Source organism: Passer domesticus, chromosome 17 (assembly GCF_036417665.1).
Source record: "Passer domesticus isolate bPasDom1 chromosome 17, bPasDom1.hap1, whole genome shotgun sequence".
Classification (NCBI taxonomy): domain Eukaryota; kingdom Metazoa; phylum Chordata; class Aves; order Passeriformes; family Passeridae; genus Passer; species Passer domesticus.
The window spans coordinates 8,483,664-8,504,517 of record NC_087490.1 but is presented as its reverse complement, the minus strand read 5'-3'; the positions used below and the strand labels follow the sequence as shown (position 1 = coordinate 8,504,517).

General features: G+C 46.7%; 1 protein-coding gene across 2 annotated transcripts in view; it reads left to right on the top strand.

Moving 5' to 3' along the window:
- ULK1 (unc-51 like autophagy activating kinase 1) overlaps window positions 1–20,854 on the top strand; it is a 75,583-nt gene that overhangs the window by 43,016 nt on the left and 11,713 nt on the right. For both annotated transcript variants that reach the window (XM_064392141.1, XM_064392140.1), the window contains exons 13-23: window positions 4,285–4,373; window positions 6,408–6,573; window positions 7,780–7,840; window positions 8,135–8,224; window positions 12,099–12,224; window positions 15,642–15,793; window positions 16,585–16,668; window positions 17,250–17,512; window positions 18,094–18,278; window positions 19,072–19,187; window positions 19,717–19,860. In XM_064392141.1, coding sequence (XP_064248211.1) covers window positions 4,285–4,373; window positions 6,408–6,573; window positions 7,780–7,840; window positions 8,135–8,224; window positions 12,099–12,224; window positions 15,642–15,793; window positions 16,585–16,668; window positions 17,250–17,512; window positions 18,094–18,278; window positions 19,072–19,187; window positions 19,717–19,860 — 1,476 coding nt within the window. The remainder of the gene's footprint in view (window positions 1–4,284; window positions 4,374–6,407; window positions 6,574–7,779; window positions 7,841–8,134; window positions 8,225–12,098; window positions 12,225–15,641; window positions 15,794–16,584; window positions 16,669–17,249; window positions 17,513–18,093; window positions 18,279–19,071; window positions 19,188–19,716; window positions 19,861–20,854) is intronic.

Sequence of the window (20,854 nt, the reverse complement as noted above, 5' to 3'; positions counted from 1 at the left end):
TGCATCTGAGCCATGCTGGTCGTGCTCAGACTGAATTAGAGCCCTGATGTCTGCAGTGCAGAGCTGAGCGAGGAACAGTGTGCCTTGCATTCTTGCTCTCCTTGAGAGCTGATAATTAGCTACCACGAAGTCATTCACATCTGAGTTTTTTTTAATATAATGGAACTTTGGAATTCTGGAAAGCTGATGAGTCCTCAAATGTAGATCATTCTGCAGGTGGACAATTTTGAAGCTGCTAAGGCAGGGGGATCCCCCTTGTTGAAACACATTTTCATGTTTTTTGAGATGCTTCAGCAAAATCAACATTTCTTTCAAAAATCTTTCAATAAGCTATTTCTGACAGGCACCTCTTCTTCCCTGCTGTTTTGAGGGATGATTGTTTTCATGTCCCTCCTCTCATCTCCCTCCCTGGAGTCTGGGTTCAGGGCTCTTGGGTTTTGTTAACTAAGATGCTGTACTTCATTTTTGTTTGTTTGTTTATTTATAATTTATTTTATATTGTGGGGTTTTTACCTGTGACTAAGCATGTACTTTAGCTGTGTAAAAATTATTAATAAAGTTTTAAAATGCTGTGTCTAGTCAGACTGTCGTCTGTCTGTAGCCAGGTCTGATCAGCATATGGTATGGGGCCGTGTGTTACAGTAATAACACATGAGAAGGCATAATTAGATGCTTGTGCAAGTCTTCTCTCAGTAAACACATTGTAATTGGTACCCATGCAGGATATTTTGGAGGTTTTTCTGCTCCTGCCTTTAATGAATGAGAAGCTGCTGCCTTCTTGACTCTGAGTTAAGAGAGCATGAAAGGTGAGCAGTTATGGTTCAGAAGTGCATGGGTGCTTCACTCTCTGAAATACCTGTCAGGCTGAGCTTGGCTTTTGCCATATTTTTAATCTTATTGTACATAAAATACTTAGGTGAAAACCAGCAAAAAATCCCCATGATTTTTGAATATAAAAGATTTTAATGCTGCAGACTTTTAAACTCTAAAAAGCACATTATTTGGACAAGTCCTTTCAGGGTTTGCACTCAAACTTTATTGCCTTGTCAGAGATTGCAATTAAAGAACTTTTTGATGAGTGGTTTTAATTGAATCAGGATAATCAGGAACATGCATCTCTCCAATGTATGTAGAACTCAGATGCCAAATAAAGTTTTCTATGAAACTTGAGAGTTGGATATTTTTAGGACAGCTGAGCCCCTGGTAGGATGATGTGTCAGAAGTTCTTTTTACAAGTAGAGGATCCAGTATCAGGATCCACACAGCTGGAGCTGTGTGGATCTTTATGGAGCTTTATGGCTCCCAGCTCTCCCATTTTGAAACCAGTTGGCATTGGTTACACAATGTGCAGGATGACTGTTCTGTTGCTGGAGCGAGTTGGAGAGGACAATTATGAAAACAGACTTATTTACATTACAATTACAATCCAGCAATTTCTGGATTTGGGTGGGAGCCTACAATTCATGTTAACATTCCCCACATTCAGACTCAACTGCAAACATGATGAGCCAAGTGTTTGCACCCTTTTTAATTTTGGACTGGGAGTGCCTGGGTGTGTGGAGGAGATGGAAGCAGGCGTCTTTCTTTTAAGCTGGCCTACATGGCTGACACCAAAAAATGCCCTAGCAGGGATGTGGAGGTCAGAGAGGGTTTGTCAGAGCCAAACCTCATGGTTCTGCATGCATCAAAGTCTGTTTGGACTGTCAGGACCTTCTGAGTTGGAGCTCACAGCATTACAGTGTGGATTTGGGGAGTTCAAAGAGATTTAAATAAGAGCAGTGATTAATAGAGGCTGTATCTAAAGGAGTGCTTCATGCAGCTGAGTTTGAGTTTCAGATAATGGCAAAGTCTGCCAGCTTGTCTTCCCTCCTGATTAATGAAAAGCTATCTGAAGCAAATAGTCAAAAATAGAAGTGTCTCAGTTCTAGCCAGGTTTAAATCAATAATCACAGAACCAAAATAGGCTGGAGGGGACCTTGTGAGAGAACTGGAATGACTCTAACAAAAATGCTCATTCCAGGAAAAATGAATGGTGGTGCAAGTCTTGCATCAGGCATGTGTGGATACAGTGGAGAATTGACTTACCTTTTTAAAAAAGCACCCTTCCATAACAGGAAGGGCTGTGTGTACACGGGTGATTTGTTCTGTAGCAGCTGGCAGGATAATAGGGGAGGAGACCTTTTTTTCCCTCCTTTCTAGTATTAAATCTGTAGGGAAGGTCGTAGGGATTGCTCTGCAGGCTCTGTGGGAGGACTGTGGAGATCAAAAGCAGTGTGATAGAGGCAGGACAGAGCTCTTCATTTTACAGGCAAGTTCTCAGGCCTCTGTGTGTGTTCTCTGAGCGTGGGGAGGGAAGGCAGCTGTGCTGGCTGTGGACAGAGTGGCTCTGCATGCCAAGCCCCTGACCGACCTCCCAGAACACCCATCCTTGGGATACCTCCATCCCTGCTGCTGTACAGGAGCCAGGGCAGTGTGTTACAGCAGCACAGCCCACCAAGGGCACTCAGTCTGGTGCAGAATAGCTGCAGAAGCTAAAAAGTGTGTCCAGCCCCCTGCTGCCATCCTGCTGTGGGTTCCTACTTGTTAATGTTGGCAAAGGCTGGAGGAGATCACTGTGACCCTGCTTAAACTGTTAAAGTGGTCAGTTACTTACATTAAAATATATATTTTAAGTCTACACTGCTTTGGCTTCTCTTTGCTGCTGTTGGATCTTGTTACATCTCTCTCAGACTGAGGAATTCAGTGTCTCAGTGATTGCTCTTTTTGTGATAAAAGGCTCTGGTCAAGTCATCCTTTAACCTACTTTGATAGGCTGCATGGAAAGGTTTCCTAAAGCCTTTTATTAAAAGGCATATTTTCCCTTTTTTTAATCATTAGAACGCTGTTTCAACAGTTAATTGCAGAGCAATGGACTTTTATTTTTCTAGCCTGTTGAATAGAGTAAGTACTTTGTAGTATCTAATGGGATTAATGACTGAGGTAGTTTTACTTCAGACAGAAGCATTCCTCTTCTAGGTGTTATTAATCTCCCTTGTATTAGGTATGGAGTCATTAGCACAGGTACTGTAAAGGTAGAAATTTGATAGAAGGTGCTAATTCTCTGCCAGCTTAATGGAAGAGCAGCAAAGTGTTCCTCTCCTCAATTAAGCATTGTCTCTGATCTCTATCTTAAGTCATTCAAATACCAAAATGGTTCCAGTGTAAAATCTGACTTCAGGCTGCCTTGAAGTGGGGATTTTGGGCTCTTCTGTGCTGTTCAGTCTTGTGCAGGTGGACTGGGGAATTTGAACCACTAACTGCTTCAAAGTCCTTTGAAGAGCCATTGTTACCTTTGACTGTCTCCCTGCTTGGCTGAGCTGAGCTCTTCTGTTATTTACTGAACCTTGCTTGCATAATTCATTGGAGTTAAATATTCTTTTCTCCTCTGATGCCTTAATCATCTTTTCTGCCTCAAGGTCAGTGCTAACCAGGCCTTTCAATGTAAGCTTTAGGCCTTTTGAGGGTTACAAAGGCCAGTGCAACAAAGAAGTGAATAAAATTGGCAGTTCCTATACTGAGCAATAAAGCATAAAAGGGAGGGACACAGGGATGGCCTGTGCCATGGAAACAATTTCTGTACAAAAATACTGAACAACCAAAACATGTTTAACTTGCAGAAGTGACCAAGTTGAGCTGTAGGAAGCAATGCACTATTTCCAGGAGGAAACCCCCTTGAAGGTTTTTTTTGGGTTTTGGGTTTTTGCTAGGACCACGTGGCCTGGGATGCCCGAGTGGCTGTTTGGACAGCAAACACATAGACTTTGAGTAGGCATGTGTTTAACTTGGCACACACCTCCCAATATTTGATGTGTGTGTGCCAGGCCCTGAGGTCTCATGAGGAAGAATCTGTCAGGGTATGGTCTAGCTCCTGGCTTCTGCCCCAGACATGAGCAACTGTGTTCACTTTTCTGTTTCTCTTTCCCTGCATTTGCAAAGATGCTTTGGAGGCTCTTTAGGGCAAAAACCATCTTGCTGCTTGAGTAGGTCAGTGGTTGAGTGGGCATCTGACCTTGGTCAGGAGTTCTCAGACCTGTGAGAGTGGCACGGAGGAGTGGATGCATGTGAATCAGATAATTGAACAGAATGCTGATTTTCTTTTGTTCTCCTTTAATTGACCACATATGATACATGAGACACATGATGGTGCATGAGATAAATCTGATGGGAAAAGATGAAGAAGACTTTTTATTGTTGCTTGATCTTGGTTTAACCACTTATTTTGGTTTTGTCTTTTGCTGGTTTTAGCTGCTTCCGTGCCAATGCCTTCTTATCCCAGTTCTGGCTCTGGTAGTTCCTCTAGCAGCTCATCCACTTCCCACCTGGCATCACCTCCTGTAAGTACAGCTCAGAGGCTGCACTGTTTGTGTTCATGGTTTTCCTGCTTGTGTGTTTGAAATGAGGTCTCTGCTTTAGTGCTCTCTTTAGTCACTGAACACTGTAGTTGTGGCTGGGCTTGGTGCAGTGTTCTCTCCAGTTTAGAGTTTGGATCCTGAAGGTTGGCTTGCTCTCCCCAAGGCATGTTTCAGTGTGCCTGTTGGATGAGAAGCCATTATGAAAGAAGTTGGTATGAGCAGCACTAGCTTGTCTTGGCAGAGATGGAAAGCTCCTTGGAACCCAAACCAGTTGCTAATTCAGGGTGTAGCTCTGCTTCCTTGGCTGCATGTTCTGTGTGTTCAAACAAAGTCTCTGCAGCCTGACAGTATATCCCCCTCCTGAGCAGCATGTCCAGGCACCACAGAGGGACATTCAGCAAAGCTGTTTGCTCAGACCAGACCTGCCACAGTCCAGTGGGCTCATGAAAGACGATCTGAACTGATGGGTTTTCTCTCTGGTTACCCAAAATGGTGAAAACTTTTCTGGAGGGCAGAATATTTAAGTGACCAGTGAAGTGACATTCCTCCAGCTCGCTGAACTGAAAGGTTGTTTTTGAAGGCTCTTGGTGAAAGCTGCCTTTGACTTTGAGCTCAGGAATGCTGGTGGTGTGATTGGTAAGGGAAGGGAGAAGGATGGGACTTTTTCTTCCCTGGCATGACTGGTTTTTTGCTTTGTTCTATGAGTTTCCCTGGGCCAAAGTATCTTAATTTGCTATGGGAAAGACTGAGGGGCACCAGCAGAAGTTGATGTAGGTGCTCATGATGTGATCTGGACAGAGAACCAGGTCTGCTCCCCTCTGAATCTTTCATGACTGTGTCCCTGAGAGCTTCCTCCCTGCAGGAGGGTTGGCCAAGGCCCTCCTGGCCATAAGACTCCAGGGATGAGCAGATGGTGTGAAAAGCAGACTCACTCTCCTGAGCTTTCCTGGTCTGGGAAGCTTAAGGATGGCGCAGAATCACTGCCAGACTGGGAGGGGGTTCCATGTTAGAGGTTTCCTGCTCCTTTCCTCCTCTGCCCTTGGAGGTTTTGCTGATGGAGGTGTGCTGGCTCAGTTTGGGAAAAATACCACATCTGCAGGGCAGAGTTCACAGATTGGGTGGAAAAGAGACAACTTTGACAGCTGGAAACTTCCTTCTGCCTGTATGTCCTGTGTGCAGAGAGAGGGAGTCCCCACTGCTGCAGCAGGGGTCTCTGCAGGGTGAGCAAGGTCTTAATGAGGCCCAAGTGAAAGCTGCTTCAAGTCTTCCTCAGCCTGGAAATGCATGAGGATAAAGATTGTGATCTGCTCTGTGGGCAGTTCAGCTGCCTTAAAGCTTTCTTAAACCATCCAGCCTCCTCCATCTGTCTGCAGTGGGAGGGGATTGTGGGGCTGTTCATCATTCAGCTGAAGGAAGCAGGAAAAGGGGACTTTTTAGGGACTGTCCTGCCTCTGACAGCTGTGAGCTGTTTATCTGCTGAAAGTTTAATCTTTTGGGCCTTTCTTTAGCTCCTTAGCAGCAGTACAGCAAAACAGGGTGGTCTTGGAAGTTCAGGACACTTATCTCCATGTTACCAAGTGCTGCAAAAGCACAAATAGAGACCAGATGGTTCTGTGTTTAAGAACAAACCAGAAAAAACATAACCGTAAAGAACAACCAAAAGTATCTCTGAAAGCTCCTCTCGTGTTCTCAGCCATACTAAAGTGAGTTGGTAGAAAATGTGTGATTGATCCAGAAAACCTCAGGAGGAGGATGCAATACTTGAGTGAATTTTTCTTATCTGTGGAGCATCAGACACACTGGAAATATGTTTTGTGTAACAAAAGATGCACTGTTCTGACAGGGACATAAAAGGCTGTTCCTTTTCAGCAATCTGACCAGCTGCTTCTGGCAAACCATCAGCCCTGGTTTATCAGCAAAATGTTGTTTGTAGCCTTGTACAGCTCAGTTTAAAGGATGGAGCAGAATGATGAAGTAGCTGTGCTGAGGGCAGTGTTTGTTTTCTCCTTGAATTAGCAATCTCTTGGAGAGATGCAGCAGCAGCTGCAGGAGAAGGCACTGGCATCTCCCACCCAGGATTCTCCTGGGTTTCTGCACGGATCCAAGGACTCTGCAGGGAGCAGCAGCAAGAATTCCTCCTGTGACACAGATGACTTTGTCATGGTCCCAGCACAGTTCTCAAGTAAGGTGGTTTCTGAAAATGCAGATGTTCTGAGCAGAGGGGGGTGTGGATGTTAAGGATAGATACTAAAAAGTTGGAGTGATTAAACTTGTCTGTTTGGACTGAATAGTGGGAGTGGTTTTGTTTTCAAGCTGGCAGAGACATCTGGCTCACTGGCTAGGTTCATAGGATGTTTTGTAATTACCTTCAAAGACAGGATTTGAGAGTAAAGATTACTTGAGGACCTCAATAAGAGATTGAATCTGGAAATCCAACTGGAAAAGAAGATAAACAGGCTCACAGGGAAAAGTCTCTCTCCCAGAAGCTTTTACCTTGTTATCCTGTCTTCAGTTTCACTCAGCATCACAGTCCAAGACAGGATTTCAGCCAGCAAGCTGGATTTTACAAAAATCCCCGAGAAAAACTAAAATATGTTGTTTTTTCTTCAAGTGCTCTAAGTTTCATTTTATGACCTTTCTGTGTTTATACTTTGATAGGACTTGCTTGAAAACACAGATGTACATAGAACCAGGGCCTCAGTTCATGCACAGATCCTTACTTAGCCAGCAGAAGGACATTGTTCAACCTTGCCCATGTGTGTGATGCTTTGCTGAGTTGGAACTTGGTGATAAATGCTGAGATTCCTCCTTTCACAGTTGCACCACTTGTATTAAAACAGGAATTTGGAGGGGTAATCTCTGAAAGATCTCTGCAATCCTTTTGATAAGGAGGAGCTTTGTTTTTCCTGGAATCAGTGGTGGGACCAGTACACACTTGCCTGGTGCTGGTCATGTTCCCAGTGTTCAGATGTTTGTTGTATCCAGCTGCCAGCTCATTTGGCTGCCCTGGATTTTTGCCACGGAGGACAGGAATGTTCCAAAGCACTCTGAGGATCTTGTACCACTTTTACACAGCAGCCAGTGACTTGCACCAAGTGGACGTGGACTTGTTGCCTCAAATGATTGTCAGGATTGTCAAGCCCCCTTCCAGGAGGACTTGCTTTCAGCCTGAATTTTCCAAAACTTCAGAGTGTAAGGGTTAGCAGCATCCACCATGAACTTCAGCTTCAGCCCACGTGTGGTTTGCAAAACACTGACTTCAGGAACAACTCAGCAGGGCTTTGATGAGCAGGAAATTCTATACAAAATCTCAATTGCTATGAATGTATAAAGGTTTTTAAGAAAATTGTCTTGAATTAATTTATTTCTGCACTTCCTTGTTCCTCAGGTGATTTAGCTGCTGAGGCTGCAGGAGGGAAACCAATCCAGGACAGCCTGATGTACAGTGGGTAAGACCATCAAGACACCTGAAATTGCCCAGCCACTGGAGCCTGCTGGGTGTTTGGGACTGTGTGGTTCTGGTGGATAGGAGGGAAGATGTTCCTGAGTTATCAGCCTTTTTTTTTCCAAGGATGTCTGTCAGCTGCCTGGTTCTGACCAGTTTCATGTGGTGGGAGCAGGATGACAGTGCCCAGAGCTCCCATGAGGTGCTGGGCAGACACAGCTCTGTTGTTGGACTTTGCAGGAGGGAAACAGGGTTGGTTCCCAGGCTCTGACAGCTGACTTCTTTCTGTTTTCCTCAGGAGTTCCTTGGTGACTTCAGCAGGCTTGGAAAGCCAGGGGAGGACACCATCTCCATCACCCCCATACAGCAGTTCTCCAAGCCCATCTGGGTAAGAAAAGCTGTTTGGTGGTGTCTGTGCAACACTGAATCATCCAACTCCCATTGACTTCCAGGGGGGATTTTACTGCTGTTGGTGTGCTGGGCAAGATCCACATCTCTCCTCTTAATTAATGGGTAACAAGAAACTCCCAGGAGAAACTCCCCAGCCTTGGGCACTGATCAGTCCCAGCTACTGAGCCTGTCTCTCCCTCTTCTGGCTCTCAGGAGGGGCTAGGAGAGAACACAGAGGAGCTGGAATTAACCCTGTTCCCTGAGGGGGCAGGGATTGTTCTCAAGCAGAAGGTAAATGTGCTCCACTGCCACATTCCCCCAGTGCCCTGCCCTCAGAGCTGGGGAGAACTCCAGCTGAAAACCCTTGTTTCTAATTCTGATTTACTGACAAGTGTGGGGAAGTGTTGCTCATCTCCCCTTGCTGTGCAAGGACAGATGAGGGCCTGCTTAGTTGTTTGTGGTTTGTTGAAAAGTTCCTTGTGCTGAGTGTTTAGAAAGTGATGCTGATACTGGACCTTGTTTACTAATGGGGGATACAGGAGTAGGAGGAGCATGTGCAAACAGGCATGGTCGTGGGTTTCATTCCAACTAAACCAGTTGCTCTAAACTCAGTTTTGGCCTTTAGAAGTGTTGTAGGTGTCAGCTGCCCACACGTAACAGTACCAGCTGCCCAGTGGGGCCAGACACTTTTGTGTTCCAAAGGTGTTAATGGTCTTTGGAAGGTGATCCCCTTGACTCTGGGCTCTGAAGCTTTAGGGTATGTGCTTAGCTTGCAGGGAACTGCTTGTGTTGTTTCCCATCTTGTTCTTGCCTGCTGGGGAAGCAGGACAGCTTTCATCTTCTGTTCTGTCAATATGGCACCTGTCGGGGGAGGATGGTTTAAGGGGATTTCACACTGGGAGATGGATGACCCTAAAATCTTTTTTAAGAAGATAATATAGTCCCAGGCTGTGTGTTGAACACATTTGTCATGAACAGAGCCCAGAAAATGACAAAACATAGCCTCAAAGCTTACAAATTTAACAGAGAATAATATAGCTCAGAGCCTCGCTGACGTGATCAGATTAATTGGCAAGCGTGTACCACAGTGTGGAGTTTAATTGCATGAGGCTTCTTATGCCATGGCCTGCTAAGCTTTTTAACAGCTTATTCCTTAACTGATTCCTTTGCATTCTGGAGATCAGTCTCTGTTAAAGGATTTGGACTTGCTTCTGGGCAGCAGTGAGGAGAAATTCAGGGAAGCTGACCACAAATGCTGCCCACTTCTCACTGTTCACCAAACTGGCCTGATCATTTTCTGGTGGATCCCAGGGTGCCAGTCAGTGCCAGAGGCTTTGATCTAACCATGTTTCCACTCTCACTGTCTTTCCTACTCCATCCCAGCAGCTTCTGTGGAGCAGTAGCCTGTATTGCCATTTCCCATTTTTCTGTCTGCCTTGAAGTAACACTGAAAAGCTCATTTCTGTGCTGTTTGGGATGGGGAGTAAGACATCAGTAATGAAAGATTGGAGCAGTCACTCTGAGTCCAAAGGATAAAGCATGCTCTTTGGTCTGTCCCCTGAAAGTGCCACCCAGATGTGCCCACACTGGGTTTCAGTGCCCTTCCCTGCAGGTGGCACGAGACCTGTTGGTTCAGCACTTGGCTCCACTGGTGCAGAGGACTCCTGGTTCTCCCTCTGCCTGCTCACTTGGAAGCAGCATTGTCCCTTCCATGAGTGGCTCCAGGCTAGCAGGCAGTGCTGGCTGCAGTCCATCTGGGACAGAAACAAGGGCTGTTTCAGAGTGGCCAGCAGTGGGTTTTCCACAGGATGTCATGGTACACTGACAACTCTCCTTGCTCTTAATTAAGAGATTAAGAACTGGGCAGAATTACAGCATGCCAATAATTGAGCTTTTATTTTTTTTAAATTCTGTTTTTTAAACACTTCCTTGAAGATGCTTAGTAAGTCTAATGAAAGGTCATTCCTTGGATGCACCCCACAGCACTGGATTTAATACTGTTTTCAAAGAGATTTAATTACTGCTAAGTAGTTAAACTCCCTGTCCCAGCTTTATCTCTTGGAGTTTGCAGCTTTATGGTCAATTGCATTCTTTAGGGCTTGAGGCCATTTAGCAGGTTTAGTGTATGTCACCTCATTTGGATAATTTCCTTTGCAACTTGCACCATGTGAAGGGAGTAAGGACTTGACATAACTCTTGGGGAGAGGGAGAATCCTTTTCCCCAAGAACTTATTTTCTGGTGAAGAATTTTGACCAGATAGAAAATATAGCATGTTCAAAGTGAGCACAAGGTTTCATGTGAACCTTCAGATTTCTCGTTAAAGCTTTGTTTTGTTTATGTCTGTCACAACACTATGTTTTATGCTCATGAAAGGCAGATACATCAAAGCCTCACCTTTTTGCTGAGCTACTAGAAACCTTGAATGCCTTTTTTTTTGTGTGCCAGTGAAGAATCAAGGCATCAATGCTGCCTTTTGGAGAGAAATAGGAAATTAAGAGTCTGTTTTCTTGGTGGAAGAAATAAGTGTACACAAGGAACAATATATGGAACTTTAAAGTTGAGAGAGGAATGAAGAGATCAGAATCATTTGATCATTCAGCCTTGATGAAAGGTCTCTTCCAGCTGTTTGGATCTCCTGTGAAGGAGGAGTGTCTTCACATGCACTGTCTGGAGATCTGTGGACACTTTACTGCAGATCATCTTTGTTAGTGCTGTCACCATAAACCACAGAATGCTATGACCTTCCTCAAAACAGAAATTCTGGTAATGGGATGCTTTAAACTACCAAATAAGCCACAAACTCTTCTTTCTTCCCCTGAATACACGTGTGTTCTTGCTGAATTAAGTATATCCTTTCATGTCATGTAAAATATTTCCATTCCAAGTGCTAGACTCCAAGGAGTGATGCTTCCATCTTGTCAGGGGCAGACCAGGTGTGTGTCCCTGCTTGACAACCAGCGAGACTGCAGAAGCCTTCATTACCAATAAGATCTTCCTGTAATTGTTCAGCATCCCTGCAATTGGTGTTGGCAGTTGTAAATAGCTTTGCCATGGCAATTAATCCTAGAATTCTGGGGCCTTTGGGAAAAGACTTTAGGCAGCTACTTAGATGTGGTATTTGCATGGGTTTTGTACAGCATGGTTTGAGTGTAGCCTGGTGGACAAGCCAAGAGTAACCTGGGGGAACAGGTATCAGACATGAGCCAACTAACCTGCTTGGATGGAAGGAGCCTGAAATCTGCAGAAATGACTTGTGTGTGTGTGGTATTCTGTCTTGTCCTTGATGGGTATATAGATACCAGCTCCTGTCCCTCAGATTTATTTTCTCCTGAGTTGCCTTCTCCCCCCTGCAGTTGACTTGCCAATACTCTGATCTACACCACTGCATTCCCTTCGTGGTGTGAGACTTCCACGGGGATGCCGTGGCTGCAGCAGTGCTGTGCATGAGTCAGTCACAAGCAGCTTTGTCAGCAGAGTCTGTGCTGCTGTCCTTTGTGAGCCAGGGGTGTTTAGCCCCTGCTCAGCTCTGTCTGCTTGGCTGTGGATCTGAGCTGTTGGAAACTGGGCCAGCCATGGCCTGAAATAGCAGGGCTCTGGTTTTCCTGGAGGGAGTGGTGTGCTTGGGTGTGCATTTGAACATCAGGCTGTGGGTGGGAATGGTGCTGGAGGAAAGGTGCCTGTTTTCAGGAGAAGTGTGGTGCCACTTCCCTTTGATATCACTTTGAACCACTCCTGCTGCAAACCCACAGCCCCAGAGCAGCCCAGGGGACGCTCCCTGCGTGCAGTTGCTTTGTGGAGATAAAATCTCCAATTAGCTGGTGGAAGGCCCAGCCCTTACAGGAGGTTGTCTCTGTGTGTCTCCTTTTCACAGCCGGCCAGGGCAGTTTTCCAGCAGCAAGTACGGCCACTCTGTGCCCATCCCAGTCCCCACACAGATCCACAACTACCGCCGGATCGAGCAGAACCTGCAGTCTCCCAATCCATACTCCTCTCCCCGGTAAGTGCTGGGGCTGGGACCAGGGAGTCTGTAAGCAAACTGCTTTGCACTGTACTTTCTGTACCTCTGTAAATATCTCTGTGTGTTGGGCTCTCCCCCTCGCTGTAGGGGTGTGTTTTGGGGTAGTTTTGGGGTGTTTTTTTGTGGTGGTGTTCAGATTTATTTGTTAGCACTGTCAATTTTGCCTGTGTGCTTTCCTGTGAGAAAGCTCCTGTCAGCTCAGAGTGAAGGCTGAGCCACTTTGAGTCTGACAGCTTTTCCCATGCCAGCTATGGATTGGGCATCCAGGTGTCCAGGCAGAGAGAACCATCCATCTGGCAGATGCCTTTATAAAAGGAAAATTTGAGATAAACAACTAAAATGGATGGGGCTACAGAACCTACCTGACTTTACCTTAATTGGTTCCTGTAGCCAGTCATGCCATAGATGATGTGTTGTGCACGAGTTGCATTTTAATGTGGTTATGCAGCCAGGGCTCAGTAAATCATGAGCAATTTAAGCCCGTGAGGCAGAACATGTTTTCTGAAGGCTGTCAGGAAGACCCTGATGCCAAGTCTGCAGCAGACAGCTGACCTGAGTGCAGAGGCAATGCCTGGTACATCCAAGACATGCAGGGCTTTAATCTCTTCTCACATACGATTGCTGGCTGGCAGCAGCAGCCCAGCTCGTGGACTGATGGGAAGGAGACCAGCACAGGATCCTAACTGCTGTTAAGGAGCTTGTGCAACAGAGGCACTCAAATAGAAGTGTCTAGGAGGTGTCTAGGATGAGTTGTGTTGGTGTCTGGATTAGTTAAAGTTTAGATTTCAAAAGTAGGGTAATACCTACATCAGCCTGAGTTTGGGCTTCAGCCAGCCTAATTCAGGATGAGGCTTATTTGAAGTGGACACAGAAGCAGAGACACAATATTCTGATACTGATCAAGGATAGGGATTAGCAGAAGGCTTGATCCGTGCCACTGTAACTTTAATACTGCTTTATATTAACTTTTTTGAGTGTGTGGCAGGTTTTGTGGTAAACTGTCCTGTTTCCTGTGTGCCTTATGTTTTTGACAGCAAAACTTGTGGATGCTGTTGGTTTTGGACCTCACAAGAGTCCTGGTTATCCCTGTGAGGTATCAAGAGAGAGCTCTGGAGAAGGTGCTGTGCCAACCCCAGAGCTGGTGATGGGCTGCTGAGCTGAGGCTCACAGCCCAAAGCTGCAGTCAGGGAGCAAAATGCCATGTTTTGCTGCTTTTAGTCACCTGTGTGTAATGCTGAGTGGCATGTCCCTGCACAGGAACTCGAGGAATGGGCCCAATCAGCGTGACTCACAGGCTGCTTTTAGCATCTTCTCAGCATCTCTGGCGTCATGTTTGTCCTGCCCAGGAAGCCATACTTATCTCTGGCCATCACTTCCTCTAATCAGCAGGTTCAGTAGACACCCTTCAGGAATGGCAGGAGAAAACTCCACCAGGCATTTAGTGTGTGATTCCACTTTTCCACCAGGTGTATCAAAGCAGCCATTGGTGCCGAGAGCTGAGTCGTGTTTGCTGAGTCATTTGATTGCAAACCTTGACGTGCACTCTGGTGGCTGAGAAATGTCCCCCTGTCACCTGAGTGGCTGCTGTGTGCCCGTGTCACTGCTGTGGTTGTGGACAGCTGTGTGACTTGCTGAGGTGCTAGTTAGATGTGTGTGCCTCTGGCCACATCACCTGTCCTGCTCCTCTGCTGGCATACCCCAGGTCTCACAGGGTGGCATTTGACATTCCACATCTTCCAGCAGCAGCAGCAGTCACCTGGTGGTTTTCTTCTGCAAGCTCCTGATAGATAAAATTTCGCCTTCTGCATGGCTCATGGTCTGGAGAATTAAAAACATGGCAGGGCAATATTTTCTGCCACTGAATATCTAGGTATCTTCTCACCTTTCTCTTTGGAAATTCATTTTGCTTCAGGGCCGGGCACTTGATGAGCATTAGCCTCTGAATCTGGAGCAACCTGAAGAGAAGTGATTTTTAGGTTAAAATTTTCAAGTATTTCCTTTATTTCCAAGCATGTGATTATAGCATGGATTTACTTGGGTGCAGAATGTGGTAACACATTGAATAGGGGCAGGGAGCTTGGCAGATCAACTATCTCAACTCCTGAAATAGATTTATTTTTTTAAATGTATTTATTTTCTGAAATGTGACATAAAGTGAAATATACACCTAGAAGTGTTGTTGAGTAGATTTACTGGCTGTTCATCAGGATGATTCTGCCAGTCCTGGCACTGCTGAAACCCACATCCTTTGTTCCTTCTGTTCAGATTCATGAGGACAGTTAAATGCAGCATCCCTGGCAGAGGAGGCAGGATACCTTAGTGACAGCATCTTTCAGTGGCTCAAGCAAGGAGGGTTTTTTTCAGCAGTCATTGATTCCTGTCCAGAAAACCACCTACTGGTTGAGACTAATGTTCTTGTAACAAGAGAAAAAATGTTTTACAATGGAGAATAGAATGAAGGCCTTGATGAAAAGACTGTGTTCTCATATAGAGGAGTGTAATGGGAATCTTGGTGAAGGAGATTCCCTTCCCAGAGGCAGAATGGCATTGCAATTTAGGTTGTGTGTTCTTAATGATGGTGAAAAGATTAACATATTGAGAAATAATTAATTGATATGCAGTAATCCTGGCTTTCTCCAGACTGATAGTGTGGATGTACTCACTTTCCCACTAGTTTCCTCTTCTGTTTCATTTTACCACTGGCTAATACTTAAGGTTCCTGCATGTGTGGGCTTTACAAATTAATTTTAACTCCCTAAGTTGAGCCTTCACAAGGAGTTGAAGGTGTGTAGACAGGGAATTCTGACAGTCCAGCCCAAAACCCCAAATTCCTCTGGGTAGCTGTGAAGTGTTTCAGATCTGACAGCCACACACTGTTGTGTTTTGCTCGGTACCTCCTGATTTGAGTCCAAGCTCTGCTGCAGAGCAGTGCCTTGGCACACTTTACCTCAGCATTGAGCACAGAGCTTTCTGCCTAAAGGCTGCTCTGGCTGAAGGGCAAGTGGCTCAGCACAGGAGGCACACTGGAATAAAGCCCTCTCAGGGCATTCTGGAGACACTGCCTACAATAAACATCTTGGACAAGATAGGAAACTGTCTTGTTCAGGATTGGTGTGGACACTTCAAGCATCTGCAGTGTCTCTGAAAAATGACTGTTTACAGCTAAGCTATCCTCGATTGTTCTTTTCATTTTTTTTAATTGAAACTCTTTTGAACAAGGATTATCATGTTAACCTGTTTTGGTGTATTCCTAGAACATTTTGATCCAGGATAAATACTCATGAAGCTCTGCTTTTGTGGGAGTAACTGTGTGTGTGTTGTGTGATGCTCTTGTTGTCCTTCCTCCTCTGGCCTGGCCTCTGGAGTGACCTGTGTGCTGCTCTTGTTTCCTCTAAGGTCTGGTACGGTCCGGAGGTCCAGCAGTACAAGTCCTCTTGGTTTTCCCAAAACTGGTGCTTCCCCTCCTTATCCTGGAGAGCATGGATCCATGCCCAGCACTAGAAAGCTCTCCTTTGGTGGTGCCAAGCCGTTCATGCCATCACCACAAGGTAAGATGGCAGCTGGCACACTGCTGTGCTAATAAAATCATTTGCCTCTTTCCTGTAAAGAAGGGGTTTGACCACCTGTAGCTGTCAGATTGTTGTGTTCCCCTGTGGTTCATCTCCACAGATGATTTGACAAGTGTCTTAGACCTCAGTAAAACAGAGGGAAAAATACCTGTTAGCCCCAGGAGAGGCAGGCTTTGCTTTGGTGCCTGCCCTCAGAAGAGGGCATCTGTAAGTGCAAAGTATCTTTTTACTGGCTCGGGTTGGGGTGAGAACAAGTGGAAGCCAATTATTGTCAAAGCAAACTTCTGACCAGCTTTGAACGGGCTTGAACTTCCAGACTGAAAAGCTTTGGCTGAATATCTGTTACCCTGATCTAGATGCTAACAAGCAGTTCAAGTGGAAAGGGACAAGAGAAAACCCCAATGTGCAATGGATGCAGTTTGCTGTTTTCTGTAAAAGAACAGGCTGACATAATGAGCTGTTCTATATCCCTGGTGTCTCTGATCCTGTATTTATTAGTCTCTGCTTATGGGGAAATACAGAATATTCATATTCTATTCCTCTGAACTAGTAGCACTGCAAAGTCAGACTAAAACTTGCTAAATTAATACCAGGCAGAGGTTTTTTTACCTCCTTTTACAGGAGTTGATGATCTTTTCACCACACAGCTAGGGCTGAGAAGATGGAAGAGATAACTGGCATCTTTCTGTAAACAGGTGGTGCACAGTGCTGTTCTTGCCTATGAAAACTTAATACTGAATTAACCTGTTTTTTATTTCATTCCCTCACAGTTGGAACAATCCCAGAGCAGCCCAGCCAGACTGTTATCCCATCTTCTCTTGGAGCAGAAGTGAGAAGCAGAGTTCCTGCTGCCGGTGCGTCAGTCCTTGCCTTCCCTCATTATTCCCATGGATAAAGTCAGAACTGTAGTCTCAGGGCATTTAGGTTGTGCTGGTTGCTTCAGCAGCTTCTCTGGATGTTTGGCCAGCCAGGATCTCTGTGTGCTGGTGGGAGTTGGGGTCGTTCCATTCGCATCCTGTCAGCCAGCATCTTCCAGTGCTGACAGACCCAGTGTTGCAAAAACTCAAATTTGGGACTTGGAAGCCAATGGATTGAGTGAAGGAAAAGCATCTCAAAACCTCTAACACCTCCTCTGCCAAGAGGCCTGCTTGATGTGTAGTTTCCTTGCTGCTGAGCTCTGACAGTCAGGGTTTTTGTCTCTGAATGGGCGGCAATGAAAGAAAGAAGCTGCACTTTTATTTCCCTGTTGTTCATATCTCATCCTCCCACAGACTCAAAACATGACCAGGTCTGGCAGTGCTGTGGCTCTGCTCAGTACCATGCTTAGCCACAGAAGGTTCTGATGTGCAGCTGTTTGAGCTGCAGATCCTGGATCAGGCTGTGTCTCTGTGTTAGGAGCAGGCAGTGATGTGGTTTGTCACTCTGTGCCCTCCAGGTTCCTTGGCACCCGAGCAGTCTCCTCGAGGGATGGGCTCCCGGCTCCACAGTGCTCCCAACCTGTCGGATTTGCATTCCTGCAGGCAGAAGATAACCAAGCAGCACTCTGATCCTCTTGTTGCTCACTTTGGTCATACCCCAGTCAGCCAGCCTCTGCAGATCCACGGCCTGCAGCACTGCCGGCAGCTCCGATCCTCACCAAAGCTCTCCGAGTTCATGCAGAGGAGCCCTTTGCCAACAATAATGGGCTCCCCTACAAAGGTGTGCCCAGGAGTCTGCTTGTGGGCTTCTCACAGCTTGATCTTCTGGGTGATCTGGGGATGAGCTGCTGCAGGATCAGGATAACTCTGACCTGGATTTATCAGCACTTGCTCCTCTCCTGTGAGAGCTGTGCAGTGATCTGTGAGAATGGGGTAGTGTCCTACGTCCCTTGGGCAGCTCTGCCCTGGCAGCAGCACTCAGCAGCTTAGCAGAGCCTGGGTTTGGGAACAGGCAGGGGAAGGAGCTGCCCCAGTGGCCAGAGTGACTGGCTGGTGGGGACATGGTGCCCCAGCTGTGCCACAGGCGTGTGTCCAGCAGGAATCCCCAGCAGTGACAGCCCAGTGCCTCATGGGGAGCAGGCACTGTGACAGCATTTCCTCTCCTTGCAAAATTCTCAGCAGTTTGTTGTCCTTTTGTTTCAGCCTTTCTGGGATTAGGGACAAGTAACTGCTCAGGGTAGGATTTCTACCCTTATTTCAGGCAGGTTGTTAAACAGTTTGATTTTAGTAAACAAATGGGGACCAAGAGGAACCCTCCTCCTTCATTTTAAATACAGACTCTGTTATTTCTGTTCTTCTTAGGCTGTGTCCCCATTTGAGTTTCCCAAAACCCCAAGTTCCCAGAATCTCCTCACCCTGTTGGCCCATCAGGGGGTCATGATGACTCCAACACGGAACAAGACCTTGCCAGATCTGAAGGAGATGGGTCATTTCCACTGCCAGCAGACTGGGTTGGGATTGAGGCCTGTGGAAGAGATCAAGGGCAGGTGAGCTGCAGTCTGCTTCATACACTGGTGCTTCACTCCTCCATACAGTACAGATGGGGCAAATTTCAAACCCCAGCTGATGCTGAAGTTGTAGTGAGGCATCTGTAAACATTGTGTAGTTATCTGCTAGCCCCTTTGGATTGCAAACAGGTATGGTGCAGACTTTAAAAGTCTTCCTCTAAAGCGACAGGCTGTGGCCTGTATTTTTTTAAATGAAAGATTGTCTGCAGCTTCACACCATGTTTAGTGTGCAGAGTTTCATCGAGTGGGGATGCAAGACTTTGTTACCAGACAAGCAATTGTTTTCTGTGGGGCCTGCCATGGAGGAGAAGCTGTTCTGGGTGTTCCTCCTCCAGCAAACAGTGGCACAGATCTTCAGAAGAGAGATCTGTTGGAAAGCCACTTGCTGGCTGTCATGAGCACTGCAGGATAGAAAGTCTCTCAGGTGCTGCTGTGAAGTTTTTCTTACGTGCCTCTCTGCACACTGCAGCTTTCCCCAGGACTCTGGAGGAGTCCTCTGATAGTAATTTTCATTCTTTTCAAGAAAAACAAATTGTGTTGCATTAGCATAGTAAGGACTTGCATTACTGCAGTTAGTCATGATAGTTTTGTGCTTTCTACAAGTAGCAGCAGGTGCTTGAGATGCTCTGTTGAAAGAGTGTTTTTTTCAGCTCCAGACTGTTTACTGTGTAGTGTTAAATGGCTGTGGACCAGGAATAGCACAAAGAAGTGAAGTTAGCTGACACCTGGCACCTGTTGACTTTCAGCATCATGTTGTGTGTACTGTTTTTAGATCCCTGAGCACAGGCAGGCTCACTGACCTGCTCCTCAAGGCAGCCTTTGGGGCACAGATCTCGGAAGCTGGCAGCAGCGACAGCCTGAACAATGAGAAGCCAATGGAGGTTGCAGGTAGGTGGGGAGGCCGGGCAGATCTGGCAGGATGTCCTGGGCTGGGGTTTGCCTGCACCCCTCCTGCAGATGGGAGGCTGCTTTGCCCGTGGCTCTTGGCACAGGAAGCGCCGTGTGTGAGGAGTGCAGTGGTGTTTGCTCTCCCCTGCTCTGTGGGCTGTGTGTGCTGTGTAACTGCTGGGTAGTGGTGTGATTTTTGTAGGCAGGGCTTCCTCTTTTGGCCCCTTCTGAGTGTGATAAGCTGTGGAAGTGGTGGCTTGGTGCCAGGCGGCTCCAGTGTGAATGGCTCTGCAGGGGTGGGTGTTCTGGGCGTGCAGGGCAGGCAGCAAGGAGGGACAGCAGCTGCAGCAGTGGCTGGCGCTGCCCAGGCTCTGTCCTGGGGCCCGTGGTGCTGGGGGTGCCTCACTGACCTGTGCTGGTGCCCACTGTGTGCCAGGAGAGTCTGCAGGAACACACCCGCTGGGCGGGGCACCCGTGCTCGAGTGACCTTCCTGTAATGCCGCTCTGCACCTTTCAACTGTCTCCCCAGCTCCCTCAGGTGCTTACGGAGGGACCCTGCACTCTGGTGCCCGGGCTGGGGGCTCTGCCAGCCCATCCCCAGTGATTTTTACTGTCGGATCCCCTCCCAGTGGAACAACCCCCCCACAGACCACGAGGACCAGGATGTTTTCAGGTAAAGGGCTGATACCTACCTGCCTGTTCCAGTGGGAGTGCCTGGGGGCAGAGAGATGTGTTGCATTCCTTGCTGCAGGGCACTGGTGATGGCAGAAGGCTGCTCAGAGCAATCTGTAAGAGCTCAGCTGGTCTCAGCACCTTTGATGCTCTAGTGCTGGCTCCTGCCAACCCCAGTTGTTGCTGCTAACTGTTTGCACTGGCATTAGTGCCTGAGAGTGGCTTTCCAGTACTGTAAGAGACAGGCAAACTTTTACTTTATTGCTCTCTGCCTCAGGAATAGTGCTGCAGCTGTTCACAGAACCACTGTTGCCGAGAGGTCAACAAATGTAAAGATTGTGTTGTGTTCTGATTGTTCTCCCTGTGGGTTTTGGATGAGCTATAAAAGATGAGTGTGACTATCTGTGCCCAGCAATTTCAGTGCACAAGGACTGTTGGGAAAGGGCCAGGAAGGCTCTGTGTGCAAAACTATGAGAGGTGTTGCTTATGCTCTGAGCTGCTTAGGTAGGAGATGGGAAGATGCACTCCTGCTTGGCAGATACTCCTTGTGAGACACCAGTGCTCTGGCCCCATCAGCCAGCAGTTGAGGCTGTGGTGATTGGCCCTTTTGGGATACAGTGTCTGGGAGTTGGAGTCTGTGTTCAGATTAAAATGTTTGGACACATTTTGATTTGCATATTTGGCTTGTTTGGTTTTTTGTCTTGGCTGTTCCTCATCTGAATGTACTTGACTCTGTTGTCCTCAATTACTGCAGGGAAAGTTTGGATGTGACCATGAATAAGCTGCTTGACTGGGATGGGGTACATGTGGGTTTAGTTCCTGTCTGTAACTTGCATTTCCATTCTAACTAAAACCACTCATGTCTTTGATTGCCTGGCAGATTGGAACCACAACTCTTTCTTTGTCTCATTTATTTGGAGAGTGAGCTTTAAGACTCTTAAAAACTGTGTGAGGTGCCTGTAGCACAGTGGGGTTACTGTCCTGGCTACAGCCTC